Source organism: Tupaia chinensis, unplaced genomic scaffold (assembly GCF_000334495.1).
Source record: "Tupaia chinensis unplaced genomic scaffold, TupChi_1.0 Scaffold000234_1, whole genome shotgun sequence".
In the NCBI taxonomy this organism is placed as follows: domain Eukaryota; kingdom Metazoa; phylum Chordata; class Mammalia; order Scandentia; family Tupaiidae; genus Tupaia; species Tupaia belangeri.
The window spans coordinates 1,879,976-1,895,459 of NW_006159712.1; the positions used below are offsets into that span (position 1 = coordinate 1,879,976).

Genomic DNA, 15,484 nt, shown 5'->3' on the forward strand with positions numbered 1-15,484 from the left:
GTATAGAATATAGAAAGAATATATATATATATATATATATATATATAAAATAGCTGTAGGAAGATGGTGAGGGTATGAGAGTAGGGAAGGTAAGAGGAAGGAGAGAAGAAAAGGTGAGATTGACAGATGACTGGTGTTCTACCTTGATACCTAGACCAAAACCCAAAAGAAGAGAGTCCTTCCCCAGAAGCTACAAACAACCCTCTGATGAAAGTTTAGTTGAACTCTCACCAAGTTGGCAACTTATTCCTCTTTTCAAGGGATTGCTGAACATGGTGTGGGTTTGCTAAATAGGAAGGTGAGGGGCATCTCCTTTTTGCATTCAGCCTCAAGATGGAAAGCAGATGAGTGATAGGGCACGTGCCCCCTCCCCATTTATAAGATAGCTGCCACCAGGGCAAAAATATACTCCTCTTCTCCTCCAAACTAAACAGCAGTTTATCAAATGGATGAATAAGAAAAAAAGTGACAATTTTCCTTTATGTTAATAAATTGCTTTGGCCTAAAAAACATTAATCAATTTCTTTCCAAAGCACACACACTTCTCTATAGACTGCTATTTGCCTGGCCTTGAAAAGAAAGTCACTTTCAATCCCCTCTAAATTGTCAAGACTAGTGGGGGCAATCGTAAGGGGGGATGGAGAGGGAGCTCCCTAAATCCCAGTGATTATAATGGAACCCTACTGTGTTTCCATAGAAACATAAAGAGTGTATTCTTCCCTGAATGTACTGGAGGGGAGAGGAAAGGAGCAATGCCGCTGGCAAGGTGTGTGATTACTGAGGAGCTGAAGATCTCAGTGACGTGAGGCATTCAGGCCCTAAGACACCAAGACAAAAGTCTTGGTGAAGAGTAGTGAAGCGAACAGAGGCTGTTGTCCTGTACAAGGTTATTTCACCTGTTTCTGTGTACCCTCTGCACAGACATCCCCTGATAAACTGAATCCCCGAAAGAGAGAAGAAACTTGCCCAAAGTCACCCAGACAGTAAGTGGTATAGCCTAGATTTACCCCACAAACATCCCACTCGAAAGCCCTTGTTCCATCCTCTATATGGGACCACTTCAAATGGTGACAATGAGACAGAGTTTATATTCTGTCTCCCAGTTCTTTTCTACCCATGCCTGCCTGGAATTATCTCAAGCATTATTTTTCCAATAGGCATTAAGAACACCTGTAAATCTCAACAAACTAAGGTGGATTGTTTGAATTATGAAGTCAGAGACATTTCACATAAAATGAGGGAGGGGGCCGGTACATATATGTGTTGATATAATTTGGAAGGAACACATGGATGAAGAATGGGAAGGGAGAGGTAGTTGAGAGAAGCAAAAAGCATATTTTGAAAACGATTGTTAATTGTCTGTCTTGAACACTGGAAAGTAATGGACAATGCCCATATCTCTCTGGCTTACTGTTGTATCCCTAGAACCTAGCACAGTGTCTGGTCCAGATGGGTGCATGACAAATAGATGGATAATAGATGGGTGGATGATGGGTAGATGGATGGATGGAACATTCTGTACCAGGTAACACTGGAAAATTCTAGGACGAGTAGGTACCCACTCTCTTTGGCTCCATCTGGTGTTCTATAATGAAGATAATTTTTCTGCCACAGTAGGGAGGGCAGGGCTATTTCTGGAACGAGGGGAACTGTGAATATGGATATTCCTTATCTGTGAGCCATGCGTGTTTCCAGGGTAGAGGGGGTGAGAATCAGAGCCTGCAAGTCACAGCTTTAAATTCCTTTCTTGGTGCAATGCAGAGGTTGCTGGAGACAACTCTTCCCCAGCCTCTGAAACCAAGTTTCCACTGGAGAGAATGAGAGGTGTGGGTGATAGACAGAAATCTAGTTTACCCCCAGAGACAAATAGCAGTATACTACCGTTGATACAATGTGAAAGTGAGAAACTCAGTGCATTGTTTGTAGATCCCTCTGCCTACTGGCCTGGAAAATCCTGGGCTTTGGCTAGAAAGTCTTTAATAGCTAGAGATGTTGGTTAGCATTTACTAAGAACATAGAGCTACTGGACTAGCAGTGTCAGGGCCAGAAAGAGTATCTGTCTACCATTCCCTCCCCGGCATCTTGAACAGGGCCTGGTGCTCAAAAAAAGTTTACTGACTGACTGGCTCCATACCTGGTGCCTTCTCTGCTTAAACTTCACTGAGATTCTTTGAGTAGGTACCATGCTCATTTTGCAGATGAGGATACTTCTGTTTGAAAATGGGAAATGACTTCCCCCAAAGTGTCACAGTTAATAAGAGATAGAGCTTTGCTTTGAAAAACACAGTCTGTGTTACATTCATTATACAGGTCACCCAGACAGGATTATGTCTCTGGAGAAGGGACCAGGGAGAAACAGAAACAGAAAGGATATACGCAGAGGAGGAAAAAAAAATATGGATGAAGCTTATCAAAAATACAGAAACAAAACAATTAGACACCCTTCCCCAATGCTCCCTAAGAACTGTCACCCCATTAGTCTGAGTACGAAACAGGCCCTTCTGATGTGTTACCCCTGCCTGAGACAAGGCATTACCCAGGGCTTCATTAATCATGCATCCAAAGGTGATTTGCCTTTTCAGCAGCGCTTACCCTGATCCTGGGCTCTGGGAGGTAACTTGGGGATAGTAGATAAGGACAGGGGTCCCTTGAATAAAAGCTGTTTTCCAGCTCTTGCTGGATATGAAAGCTTTGGTGATCATGCCACATCACAGACTAATGTGGGATCTTTCCTCTTCCATCTACAACATTACATTTTCCTCCTGGCTAAACAAAGAGAATACACGGTTTTCATGACTTCACATTTCCTTCATTTTCTACACTCCCACGCTGGCTCCTCATCCTTGGGCCTTTTGAGAGCCCTGGTATGAAACCAGGTAACAAACACATCTAAAAGCTTAAGAGTCTTCTTACAAGCATCCTGCATGGAAAACTCCTCCGTAAGTTAATCTCCTAGGCAGGAAAATGGACAATTACAGACAGGGGAAGCCCATGCACAGTTTACAGGGATGTCTAAGAGGATGTGTACTTTTGGGCCTGGCTCTAGGGAGGCTCTAGGGAGGCTGGGCCAGTATGATGAAGCAGACTGAGCATCCCCAAGGCCTGCTGGCTGGATTTTCAGGCTCACAGAGGTTGGGGAGAGCATCAGTCCCTGCTCCTCAGAGGCCAGGACTTCTGCACTGCCTGGCTCTCACCCCCTCCCTCTGAGAACCATGGTCCCTGACGGCTTTTTGTTTTTCTCACAGCCCTTGGTGGTAGTCAACACCATGCAATGAATCAAAGGATCTGTACATTAATGGCTCTGAACATACAAATAAAAAAGAAAAAAGAAATAAAAAGGAGATTAGAAAATGTACATCACAAAGACATATTCAAACACATCTGCAATGAGGAACGCTATGAGGAAGTCACACAGGGAAAGCTCTCCAAGACACAGTGTTATGTTGAGAAGCAACTCAAAAGTGACATGTCATATACACATCCTTGCAATAATAACATTAATGATGATAACAGCCACAGTGACAGGAGCTAACCCAGATGCAAGGCTTACTATGTACTAGGCCCTGCTCTAAGTATGTCATGTATATTATCTCACTTCACACATCCTCGTTCCAAAGAAAGCCTTTGAGATAGATGCTTTTATTATGTCCATTTTACAGAGGAAACTGAGCTGTCATTTTTTCCTGTATATTCCTTTGTAGTATATTTAAATCTTTTACAGTGAGGAAGTGCTTGTGCATAGCACGTGCAAATAAAGCCCATTAAGAATTAAGAGCATGAAATAAGCATCAAAGACTGCAGCCACTTACTGAACACCTACCAGTGGCCTGCCCTGATTCCTGTCTCGTTTGCATTTAAAGCATCTCTGTGAGGGAGGCATTACAGGTGCCTATTTGATCAATGAGAAACTGGAGGTTCAGAAGGGTGGCATAATTTTTCCAAGGTCACACAGCCAGTAAGTACTCAAGGACCTGGGACTTGATCCCAAAGCCCATGCTCATCCATTGGTGATGCTACATTAGTCCTTGCTGATTTGAATATACTTTCCTTCCTTCCTCTCTGTTTTTCAGTGTAGAGTATGATTTCCGGCAGCAGGAAGGCAGATTCCATGAAGTTCTGCAGAGTTTGGAGGAAGCTGAACCAGTTGAGGAGGCATCTCTCCCACCAAAGTCCCCAGCAGAACCCCCAGTCTCTGAGAAACAGGACTTAAGGCGGAAAACCAAGAAGGTGAAAAAGAAATGCTTCTGGTGGATCTGAGCTCATTGAATCATCCCCTCCAACCTTCACAGGTACTTCCTGGAGATGGAGGAACCACTGCTCTCAAGGCCTTCTCAGCTTCTTTGTGAATTCCCCGGGCAGGGAGCCATGTGACCTGTAACAGTAGCGCCTTGGAGACGGGTTAGTCGCTGCTGAACAACTGGTCACCAACCTTACCTGAGTGTGTGCTGCTGCTTGTGGAGGACTTCACAGACACTCTAGTGACCACTTGCAAGTTTCCCTGTCACACAAGGCCAGACTGTATCCTGGTTTGCAAGTCTGCATTCCCAACATGAACAAGCCCACACAATTCTTTCCAACACCTCTATGTACTAAGCATTTCCTTCCCATCCAAGGTCCATCAACCCAAAAGGGGAAAAAAAAAAAGTGTTACACAGAGCAGAAAGATAGAGAAGGGTTAAAAGCAGATACTCTAGAAAAAAATGAGATCAATAAGCTGGCAGTTTTCTAAGAGATCAGAGTAAAGAAGCACAATGAAATGGGTAGGGAATAAAAATGCAAGATCACCCTGGTGTGTTGGAATCATTTTCATTTTTATTTCTATTTTTTTTTAAAGAGGTTTTTGCTATAGGGCATGTGCACTCACCAGAGAGACAGAGAGAGACAGAGAAACAGAAAGTGAGAAATCACCACCACCACCACCCCCCCCGCCCCAGGAGGGATGGCCACGCCGCAATCCCTTCTCCTCCATTCTCCTCTCGGGATCTTGGACATGCACGCACACATGCCCAGCATGAGTTTAAGTTACCGGGTCTGGGATTTGAACAGCAGTCTACTACATGGGAGCCCAGCGACATAGCCATTACACTAACTGCTGGTCCCTTGTTTTCATTTTTAATTAGCCTCTTGGTCCCAAATCTAGGATCTGTCATTTCATGCTTTGTGGGATTTACTGTTTGAGGCAGAGTAAGGTCACCCTAGGGTATAAGAAACTCGTTGGTATGGCTATTCTGTGTGAATGGAATTAAAAGAGGGTCAAGGTCCACCCTAAATCATCATGCCTCTCTGCTTGGTGCCATGGTGCCATGACTTCCTGGAAAATGGATGGAATCTGACTGGGGTTTGAACTTTAAGATCTTATTTAAGTTCATTTTCCTACAACATTTAAGATCAGGAGACCCAGCAGCCTGTCAGTCCATTTCATCTTATCAGTAACATAAATAAGACTAAGATAAAATAGAACATTTATTTTCATCCATTCATCCCTACAACCTTGTAGATAGGCTCAAACATATATTAATCTACATGGTTTCTCTTTCTGGTGACCAGGCAATGGTCACCTAATTGAAGAAGTGGTAGGACTCGGGATGAGGATCCGTTTTTTTTCCATTTTAGTATTAAAGACATTTCTTTTCCAAAGTCTGAGTTATTTAAGGTCTGGCTCATTCTTTTGACAAAATTTCTCATATGTGAGGGGTCCAGTCAAACTTGCATGGCTGAACAAACTACTAGAGAAATATAATTAAGTAATTGCTGCATACTCTTGGGGATGAGGGATAGGATGGCAAGGCTCAGATTTCTTTTTATTAAATTAAATTCTCTACCAGAGTTGGATTGATGCTGCTAGAAAGGGACCCTAAAGCTAAACACACATTAGATAAAGAAGGCCCATTAGATGAGGTGAACCCCATGGCTGAAGGCCCAGGGTCCAAGGTAGAGTCTTTGCAGAGTGCAGCACCCCCGTGTGTATGTGGGATGTACCCCACTGCAAAGTGAGACTAATGGAGCAAACCACTCTGACAGTTGCACCTTCTCCTGTCACAGCGCTGCAGTGCACGAAGCTATTTCAGTGCGAGCGAGAGGGAAAGTTGGCAAGGAATCTCAGCTTGCACTATTTAAGTCTTGGAATGTCATTCAAGATGTTCTTGTTCTGTTTCTAGTGTAATGTTTAAACCCACAAAATGAGACCGGAATACATAACGTCAAGTTAGAATTAAGATAAATACACTTGTCATACTTAAGAAGCCACATTTCAAGAAGATATGCTACCACTGGCTAAAAGCCACAGATCTTTCTTTCTGTATCCATACAATCAGCTCTCAGTTGGCCCCAGCAATGGAAAAGAACAGCACAGAGGATAATCCAATAAAGCAAAATCATTTGGGATCTCTTATGTAATTTTATCTTGTAGTAGAGCTTCCATCTTAATTTGTTTTGCTTACACTAATTACAAATGAATTCATACTTGGGCATCAAGTGGGAATGAAAATAATTCTGTTATCAGAATTAAGAGACCCAGGCAACAGAGCAATCTATTTCAGTAGCCATGAATAAAGTACATAAACTTTCAGGGCCTGTTTGTCCATTCTTGAATGGTAATAAGAACACCTACTCTACCTACCTGTATAAGTTCTGTGCAAGTTTCAATGTCAAATGAGCAAGAATGACTCAGAGCAGAGCTGGGTCATTTGTAAAACTGGTCTAGGATGAAGAAAAGACGTTTGTGGAAACTCACACGAAATTAAGAAATTAATTGTAGCGGTACACATTTCTCAAGTTGGGGGCCTTATGCACATAAACCTTCAACTGAATGAAATGAAATCGGGGCTGGAAAATGTTGTCATTTCTAGAAATAAAACAAACTGAGGCTAAGAAGATTATTTTTACCAAAGCACAACACCATGTTGCTTATGCTGATGACCTGAGCGTGGGTAGGAGGTCTCTTCTGAAAACTGAACACTTAAAGGTATTATGAGGTAAAAGGACTTGGTAACCACTGTTCTGTTGATAAACAAAAATGGTCATCTCTCTGATTAAACACACACACACACACACACACACACACACTCTCTCTCTCTCTCTCTCTAAACTCATCTACTTGTGAAAATCACTGCTTCTTTGTAAAATATTATGTAACATCTACCATCGCATTCTACAGAAATGCTGTACTTGAGGTTATACGGTTTTATGGAGAGCTATTTAGCAAAAAATTACTTTTATAAATTGAAGGGAAAAAGACTGATAAATCCACTTAAATTGCAGGAGTTTATGTAGCTGCTTTCTCTGTAGTTAAAAAAAAAACATGCGTACTCACTATCCTTGGAAATTAATACCAGCTCATCTATAGAGCACCTTAAAAATGCTGTACTAATGTAAGGTTTTGTAAATTTCTAAACTGTTTTAAATGGGATATTATCTTTTGCAATAAACTTACATATTTTTTCCTAGGTTTTAAGACTCCATTACTAGCTGGGGTGATTTGGGTTTTAAATTTTAAACCTAAGATAAAAGCACCAGGGCCAGCTGCATAGTGTAGTGGTTAGGGGAGCCAAAACTCACATGGTCGACCACAATTCGAATCCTGGCCCTAGTGGCTTGAAAAATATCCTGGACACATGTGCATACCTGCCCCAAACCCAGACAGGATGGAGAAAAAAGGATTGCAGCATAACCATGCCCCATTAAGAGGAGCTTTCTCTCTCTTTCTTGGTCTCTCTAGTGAGAGCATCATCCTCCAGCAATTTAAAAAAAAAATAAAAGGAGAAGGAAACTTCAGTGGTCCTAAGGGCAAGGATGGTTTTAATCTAATTGCTTGTATATATTTCTCAGGAAAGCAGTAAACAAAGAAGACTTAGAACTTAGTGTCACAGTGGTCACATGGAGAAGCTCTCGTGTTCCACAAAGGAGGGAGGGAGTACAAATCAGCGGATTTGTTCCAGATCCATTTAGATGGGTGCATAGCCATCATGATTTTACCATTATGCCTATACATGTTAGCTCTAACCTAGTCATTTTTTTTCTTTAATTATTTTCCCTTATTTCTTCCTTAAAAGGTCACTTAGGGAACCAGTGGATGGCATAATGGTTATGTCGCTGGACTCCCATGTAGTCGACCTCAGTTCAAGTTCTAGACCTGGTGGCTTGAAACTCATACCAGGCACATATGCAAGCGTGCCTAAAATCCCAAGATGAGAATGGAAGAGAAGGGATGTGGCATGGCCATCTCCCCTGGGGGGTGATTTCTCACTTTCTCTCTGTTTTCTCTGTTTTCTCTCTGTTTCTCTCTGTTTCTCCAGCAAGTACACATGCCCTATAGCAAAAATCTCTCTTGAAAAAAAAAAAGTAATTTTTAGGGCCAGCCCATGTCCTGATAGTTAAGGTGACTACTTCTCACATGGCTGACTGTATAGTTTTAAGTCCTGGACTCAGTGGCTTGTCAAATATGCTGGGCACATTTATGTGCATACCCAAAATCCCCAAAGAAGAGGAAAATGAAGAGGAAGAGACTGTGGCATGACCATGCCTTTTCTTTGGGAGGAGAGGGGATTATTTCCTTGCTTTCCCTTTCTGTCTCTCTTGGTAGGGGGTAACTTTATAATACCAGTACAAGAGAAACCAATACCATGTTCCAAAACTAGAAGATGAAATGAAAATAATTTTATTAAATTATTGCTAAACTCTTTTTAATATTCAAGACCCTAAGCCTGACACCAACTCCCTTTGTTAAAAAGGGATATAAGCAAATACTGAACATGTACTAAAACCACATTAATTCCAAACCCATTTTCTACTTGACTAGCCAGGATGTATGAGAAAACATTAAAAATAAAACAACTTTCTCATCATTTGATTCAATGTTGTTTTCTGCCTTGTCCACAAACCATCTAAAACCAACTTGTTTACACATGGAATGTGAGTCTCTCAATTTGGGAAATACCAATTGAGGGGGGGAAATCCCCAGAAAACAAAAGCCTGGAGATAGAATCAGAGTCTGGGATTTGATAGCACTCTGCTACCTTCTTTTTGCTGAGTAACCTTAGGAAAGTTACTTAACGCTGTGAGCCTCTGACTTCCCATCTTACAAGAATGCTGAATACATCCCCTCCTTTCCAGAGTGTCCTGGCAATGTACTCAGTGAAAGCACTGAGCAGACATGGAGCACACAGCAGTTGCTCAGAAGGGAATAAATAGTCATTCATTTCCTGACTGAAGTAAATTGGGAGAGAAGATGGAAGAAGCCTTCACCAGGATACACTGGTTTTCAGGAATAGCTTAAGATGTAACAAACCCTTTTTGGTCATATAAGAGTGAACAGAAATTGTGACAATGGACGTGAAGTAACAAAGTCCTGGGAATTCAGAAGAACTCAGCACAGCACTTTGAGAAATAAAAGATTCTTGTTGCTTAGCATCAAATATCCTGGAGGTGAACGAGATTTAAGGGAAGGGAGAAGTCTTTAATTTTAAGCAGAAGGCAATTAAGTAAGACTCAATGATTTGTCCAGGGTGTGGAAAGTCCTGTTGAAAAATAAAGCAAGTGGCTGGCAGGTGGAAGGTGCCAGTGGCCAGGGCCACTCCAGCAACCGCTGAGACTGGACCTGAAACTCATTCTTGCCTCCATTCGTCAAAGTCCTCAGTAGCACCTTCACTCGAAAAGGCTCTAATTTTAAGCTTCCCAAGGCAGCTTGCTGTATGCTAAAAACATATTTCTTTTTTTAAGTTCCAAGAAACAAAGATGTTTTATGATCATTACGCCCATCAAACATTGCTTGCAAGAAAATGTGCTGGGGGCAAAGCCAAATAAAACACCATTCACACTTGGTGCAAAGTACACTTGACCAGCTTAATGATCATACTCCCACTTTGGGGTACTTTCACCTCGGCTTCCTCCCCATCTTCTTTTAACTACAGCCTATGTTGCTATTGACCACATCATACCAGCCCACTCCTGAGGCCCCACAAATGCATGGTTTCTTCCTGCCTCCTACAGAACCCTCAGCCTGTAACAAGCAAGGATGCGTCTGCCAGTAACACATAGAACTTGGTTTGCTCATGGCTAGAGGAAGCCGGACTCCCAGGTCAGGGTGCTTCTCCCAACCCTGTCATCTCAACTTCCTCATAGGAATCTCCCAATAGCTCCCCAGTAGCATCACACACATTTACTCTTCCCCTCCAGCTCATTCTCCACTCAGTGGCTAAAGCAATCGCTGCAAAATGTAGACCAGAAGCATGCCACACTCTGGCTTAAAACCATTCAGTGCCTTCACCTAGCTTAGGAAGAAAGGCCAGATCTGTTGCCATGACCCAGAGGTCCTGCATGACCTGCGCCTGCCTCCCTGGTGAGTTTGCACCACAGGCCCCTTTACTGTGTGCTCTAGAGTCATTGAGCCTCCAGGGGCTCCTTGGAGCCACCATGCCAACAGTCTCTAATGGGCCTGTGTACGGTGTCCCTTCTGCCTGGGGTATGTCTCACCATGCCACCCTTCCTGCCCAGTTTCCAGCTCCACTGGGGCTTCCCAGCTCCCGGAATGCATGACTACCCCCTTGACACACTCATCTGGCACCACAGATCTTGTCGTCAAAGTCCTTGCACATATACCTCTGTTATCCTTCGATGTATTTTTCTCTAACTAGCCTGTAATTTTCCTAAATTAGTAATCCTGCTTATTTTTGCTTGCCTTTATATCTCCAGCACTTACCACAATGGGATTCAAATATTTGTTGTAGGAATAAATTAATGAACAAATTGGATCCAGTGGGAAGACACTAAAAAATGATGCCTAATATTTTCCTTACCCACCTGTCCTCACTGGGGATGGTTCTGCTTGTGGTTACAGTCTCCATATCTGTGCTCCCAGGATTAGGGTGTCAGGTGATAACGTGCCCAAGGTTTCACCCACTGGGATCCACATGGCATTCGGGACCCAGGAACCTCAAGGAATGACTGTCCTCTCCCAACATCCCTGCTCAATACCGTTATCCTGAATATCCTGACAGCCCAGCTTAACCTTGTTTCAAAATAAATTGCCATCAGAATTAAATCCCAATTCATTGTGCACATTTTACCAAGATACTGGCTTACCATATGAAAGAGAAAATGAGTTTTGAAATTAAAGCAGATTGTTAACTATTTTCATTGCAATGTTTCTATTAAAATGCCAGAATTTATTACATGTGACCTAGTGCATTTCAGACAAAAAGCAATTTAAAAGAGACAGGGTCTGTCTAACTGAAGGAGCATCTTGGACAAAGCATTTTTGCCTTGGCTTAAACCGTGACTAAAATGAAAAGACAATAAAAATCACACCAAAGGGTTATTTGCTCCGAAGCAAATAAAAGGTTTAATGTCATGAATAGCTTTCACAAATTCTCAGAATCCATACGTGTATTACATCAAATTTAGCTCAGAAGAAATCCATATTTTTTCTCCTGACAAAACCTCAATATACATTTTCAAAATCATCAGCCTTGCACGGTGACCTCTTCCCAGTGCTTCGGCTCGGTTTCCCAGGTAGCACATACAGTGTGGTGATACCTGGTTATGCCAATGGCAGAAGAGCCTTTTTGCTTGTGAACCACAGAGGCTGAGTCATTTTAATTACTGAACTCCGGGGAGGCTCACATAGCTCTTCCTCTGAGTACATCAAGCCCGAAACGACCTAACCCCACAGGCAGAAATCAGTGGAGGGAGATGGCAAGAAGGTGTAAGTCTTTTTGTTGGCTTGTTTGTTTGAAGTTGAAAACAATATGCCTTCATGAGCTAAGAATTCGGAATCGAAGAGAGCAAAGTGAGAGCGATGCGGAATCAGCACTCCCAAACTCAGACCACTCGCCTGGACTGGGCTTCCTGGACTGGATCCCCGCGGATCCCCGCTTTCTCCATTAATATGCCATGCCCAGGGGTTCCAAGTAAGCGTCCCAGACAAACTTCAGTCCATAATCACTTTTCCAATAAACAGTTACGGCGTCTCTTCCCTGGGTCAGCCCAGTGCTGAGGACATTGAGAGAAAACTGCAGACACAACTAGCCTCAGAGAGCTTACGGGTCATTGTGAGGCTCTCAGCGATAAGCTGGTTGAGACTCTTCTGACCCTCCCTGTGACTCTCTTTTTTACAGTTAATTTATTTATTGCAATGAGCAAGAGAAAGATGGGTATCATTCCACCAACAAGGGCCTGAGCCCATGATCCACCCTAGCCTTGGCCAGCCCCAGATCATGGGCATACCCAGGAAGGTACAATTTCAGAACTTCTCCATATGGATCAGCCTCTCAGAGTGTCATGCTTCACTGTAGCATGGCTGTCTGCCTCCTCTTTCTGACCCTCTTAATGCCATTCTTCTATCTTCATGGCTATTCTGTATCATCTTCCTTTTCCCAGTCATGTTAATCCCCTGAGAGTTTGGGAGGAAACTGAAGAGGTAAGACGGTTGTATGACACAGATAAGGTTTATTATCTGTTGACGAGGACGTGTATGGTGGTCTCAACTGGGCTGGACTGAGGTGTATATCATGCTGGGTAAAGTCTCTTCACAATCTAAATGATGTATAGTGATTTAATGTATGAAAAATAATAATAATAAAATCTATTAAAAAAAAAAAAAAAAAAAACCTCCCCTCTTTCAAGAGTTGTCCACACTAAGCATGCGGCAGTCCATCCACTGTAGTTCTGGTTTTCCTGCCTGACCTTGGTTTCTGTATGCCTACCTCTCCCATTCTGGAGGTAGCAGTTTGCTATGTGATCTTGCTCCTCTGATGGATCTAAGATAAGTTGTTGATTTTTAGCTTATTCGGCTTTTTACTTGTTGTTAGAATGTATTATGATGTCTTACCTCTCTATTTTCCCCCCAAAAAGACACTTGTGGGACACAGATAAGGTTTATTATCTGTTGACGAGGACGTGTATGGTGGTCTCAACTGGGCTGGACTGAGGTGTATATCATGCTGGGTAAAGTCTCTTCACAATCTAAATGATGTATAGTGATTTAATGTATGAAAAATAATAATAATAAAATCTATTAAAAAAAAAAAAAAGAACTGCCCTCTTTACCTCATTAAGGCCCAGAGTCCCGAAAGTCTTCATTTAGTTGACTTGAAAATCTCACCAGTGTAAGTCTTAGTCTCTTCCATGTAGGTCCCTGCACTGGCCTTCAAAGTCTTCTTTCCCTGACCATCTTCAAGCTCCCTCAGATCCTGCCTCCTCACAGCTACCTAGGGGCTCTCGCTCATGTCAAATTTGCACGTCATTCTTTGGCTTTTGTATTTTTAAATGCCCCCTGTTACCATCCTAGAGCATAAAAATTCCTCCTTCAGAAAACAAAACTCCTTATAATCAGACTCCAACCTAGTATTTAGAGCCTAATTTCCTGCTAGTCTACTTCTCCACCCTCATCTCATTGCCACTTTCCAGAAAGTCAGCAGCTATTACATACTCGTGACTTTACATCTGCTATTCCCTCTACCTGGGCACTATTCCATTACCTGTTGTTATAGTTTGGACAATGGTTTGTTCCCCCAAAGTTTCATATTCTAGAATTTGATGTCGCAGTGTGGTGAGGCCTAGTGGGAGGTAGCTGGATCATGGTGCCTGCATTGTGGAAGCATTCCTCTCATGAGTAGAATAATGATGCCTCAAGAGACCCAGTGAGTTCTGGTACTTGCAAAAGGAAGGGTTAGTTCTTTCAAGGCAAAAGCTGGGTACTGTAAAAGAGAGAAAGTCTCCGCCCCTGCCATCTGCTGTGCCTCTGATGGCCAGGCTGTTGGCCACCCGATGCCAGGCTTAAGCTTTTGAATTTTCCGAACACCAGAACTATGAGTTTAAAAACTGTCATTTCTTTACCCAGTCTCAGGTATCTCTGTAAGCAACACAAAAGCAGACTAAGACGCCTACTGACCACAGGAAATAACTTACATTGAGGGGGAACAAAGAAGAGTAGTAAAATTACTACTGAGAGTGATAATAAAAGCTCTAGCTTCTTGCCATTACAGTAGGCTAGTACTGAACGCTTTGCTTCATCTTCTCATGTATTGCTAGAAAAAAAATTACCACAGTATAGTTTATGCTATTCCCATTTTCTGGAAGAATAAATCGAGGTTTGGTGGGGAGATAGTAATTTGTCAAAGTCCACGAGTATGAGGTGGTGAAGGCTGGAATTCTTTCAAAATCTGCTCAACTTTTAAGAGCCTGTGCTCTTAACTCATGCCAGACAGTGAGCTACAATTTAAATGTCACCTCCTCTCTGTAACTTTTTCTGATCATTTCCCGCCCCTGCCATGGAATTAGTCACTTCATCCTCCAAGTACCCACGGCACGCCATACAGGCGCCACTTTTCATGTTACATTGGCATTTCTATTGTCAATCTCTCATGCTCAGTCCCTCTAGAAAGCAAAGTCCTAGCGGACAGGAATCGTCATTTCCATCTCTAGGACTGTCCAAGGGCTTCTCACATTGCCTGAGATGCTAAAATGCTTCATATATGTTTGTTGAATGAATTTGGAGGAAATATGGCTATGAAAATATTAAGAAAAACAGTCCAAGGGAAGAGAGGAAGATGGGACAAGACCAGAATCCTGACTTCTGTCTCTGATTTTTCTGCAAAATTTTGAGTAACTTCACCTCCATCCCCCACCTTCATCTTTAAAATAAAACCATCTGCCTTTCTAGCTTCACAGGCTGTTTAGAAGAAAATTATATTCATGAAAATGCTTCAGTAAGTTTAACTATCTCATTAATTCCTTTTTTTTAAATAGTGTTAGAGAGCTTTTTTCCCCCCTGATTATAAAAGGAAAGCAAAATTATTTTAGAAAAAGTGAAACACCAGAAATGTGCAAATCACGTGTCCTTTAAGTAGCAGATACTAACACAATTTCAGCTTCAGCATAGCATCTGACCTCTGGGAGAAAGGCCAGATCTCATCCCCACCCTGACCTTCAGTCAGGTCCGTGACCTTGCTGCTGTCCGTGTACTCCTATAACTGTTTCTCCATACCGGAGTCATAGGACTTTCTCATGTTATTAGAAAATCGTCGCAAATATAATTTTCTGGCTACATAAATACATCTCTCCATGAAGGTAGCGTACATCTAGGAAGCGTGGGTTCTGATCTCGAAGGATCATCTGCTGGAAGGAGGCCAATGCCTGGGCAGCATGGCAGGGATCCGAGATGAGCAGGGGACCTGTTTCATTAGCAGTTGTTCCCACAGGGTGTCTCCACACGCAGCATGGGTCCTTTAACACCACTCCCAGAATGGGACATTCACCTGGGACTTGCCCTTCCTGTCACTTCCAGGCCTTTGCAGCAGAAATAGGGTGGCCCATCTCATCTGACAGACACTTTGGGCCCAGCAACAGTGTCACATGACTTCACAAATCCAGGAAAGACTCTAAGGCAGGGCCATAAAATGGTTTGTGATCCCATTCATAATGCTTGTGTCGGAGTAGGGAGAAAACTATAGCATGAAGAAGATAGTAATAATGGCTCTTACTTACT

At 42.6% G+C, this 15,484-nt stretch overlaps 2 protein-coding genes across 2 annotated transcripts in view; one reads left to right on the forward strand and one right to left on the reverse strand.

The window, feature by feature from the left end:
- The window catches only part of INSYN2B (inhibitory synaptic factor family member 2B), a 21,016-nt gene extending 16,154 nt beyond the window's left edge, over positions 1–4,862 (forward strand). The window contains exon 3 of the mRNA XM_006148361.2: positions 4,071–4,862. Within this exon, the coding sequence (XP_006148423.1) occupies positions 4,071–4,257 (187 nt within the window). The 3' untranslated portion in view covers positions 4,258–4,862. The remainder of the gene's footprint in view (positions 1–4,070) is intronic.
- The window catches only part of DOCK2 (dedicator of cytokinesis 2), a 445,944-nt gene that overhangs the window by 226,046 nt on the left and 204,414 nt on the right, over positions 1–15,484 (reverse strand). The window lies entirely within an intron of this gene.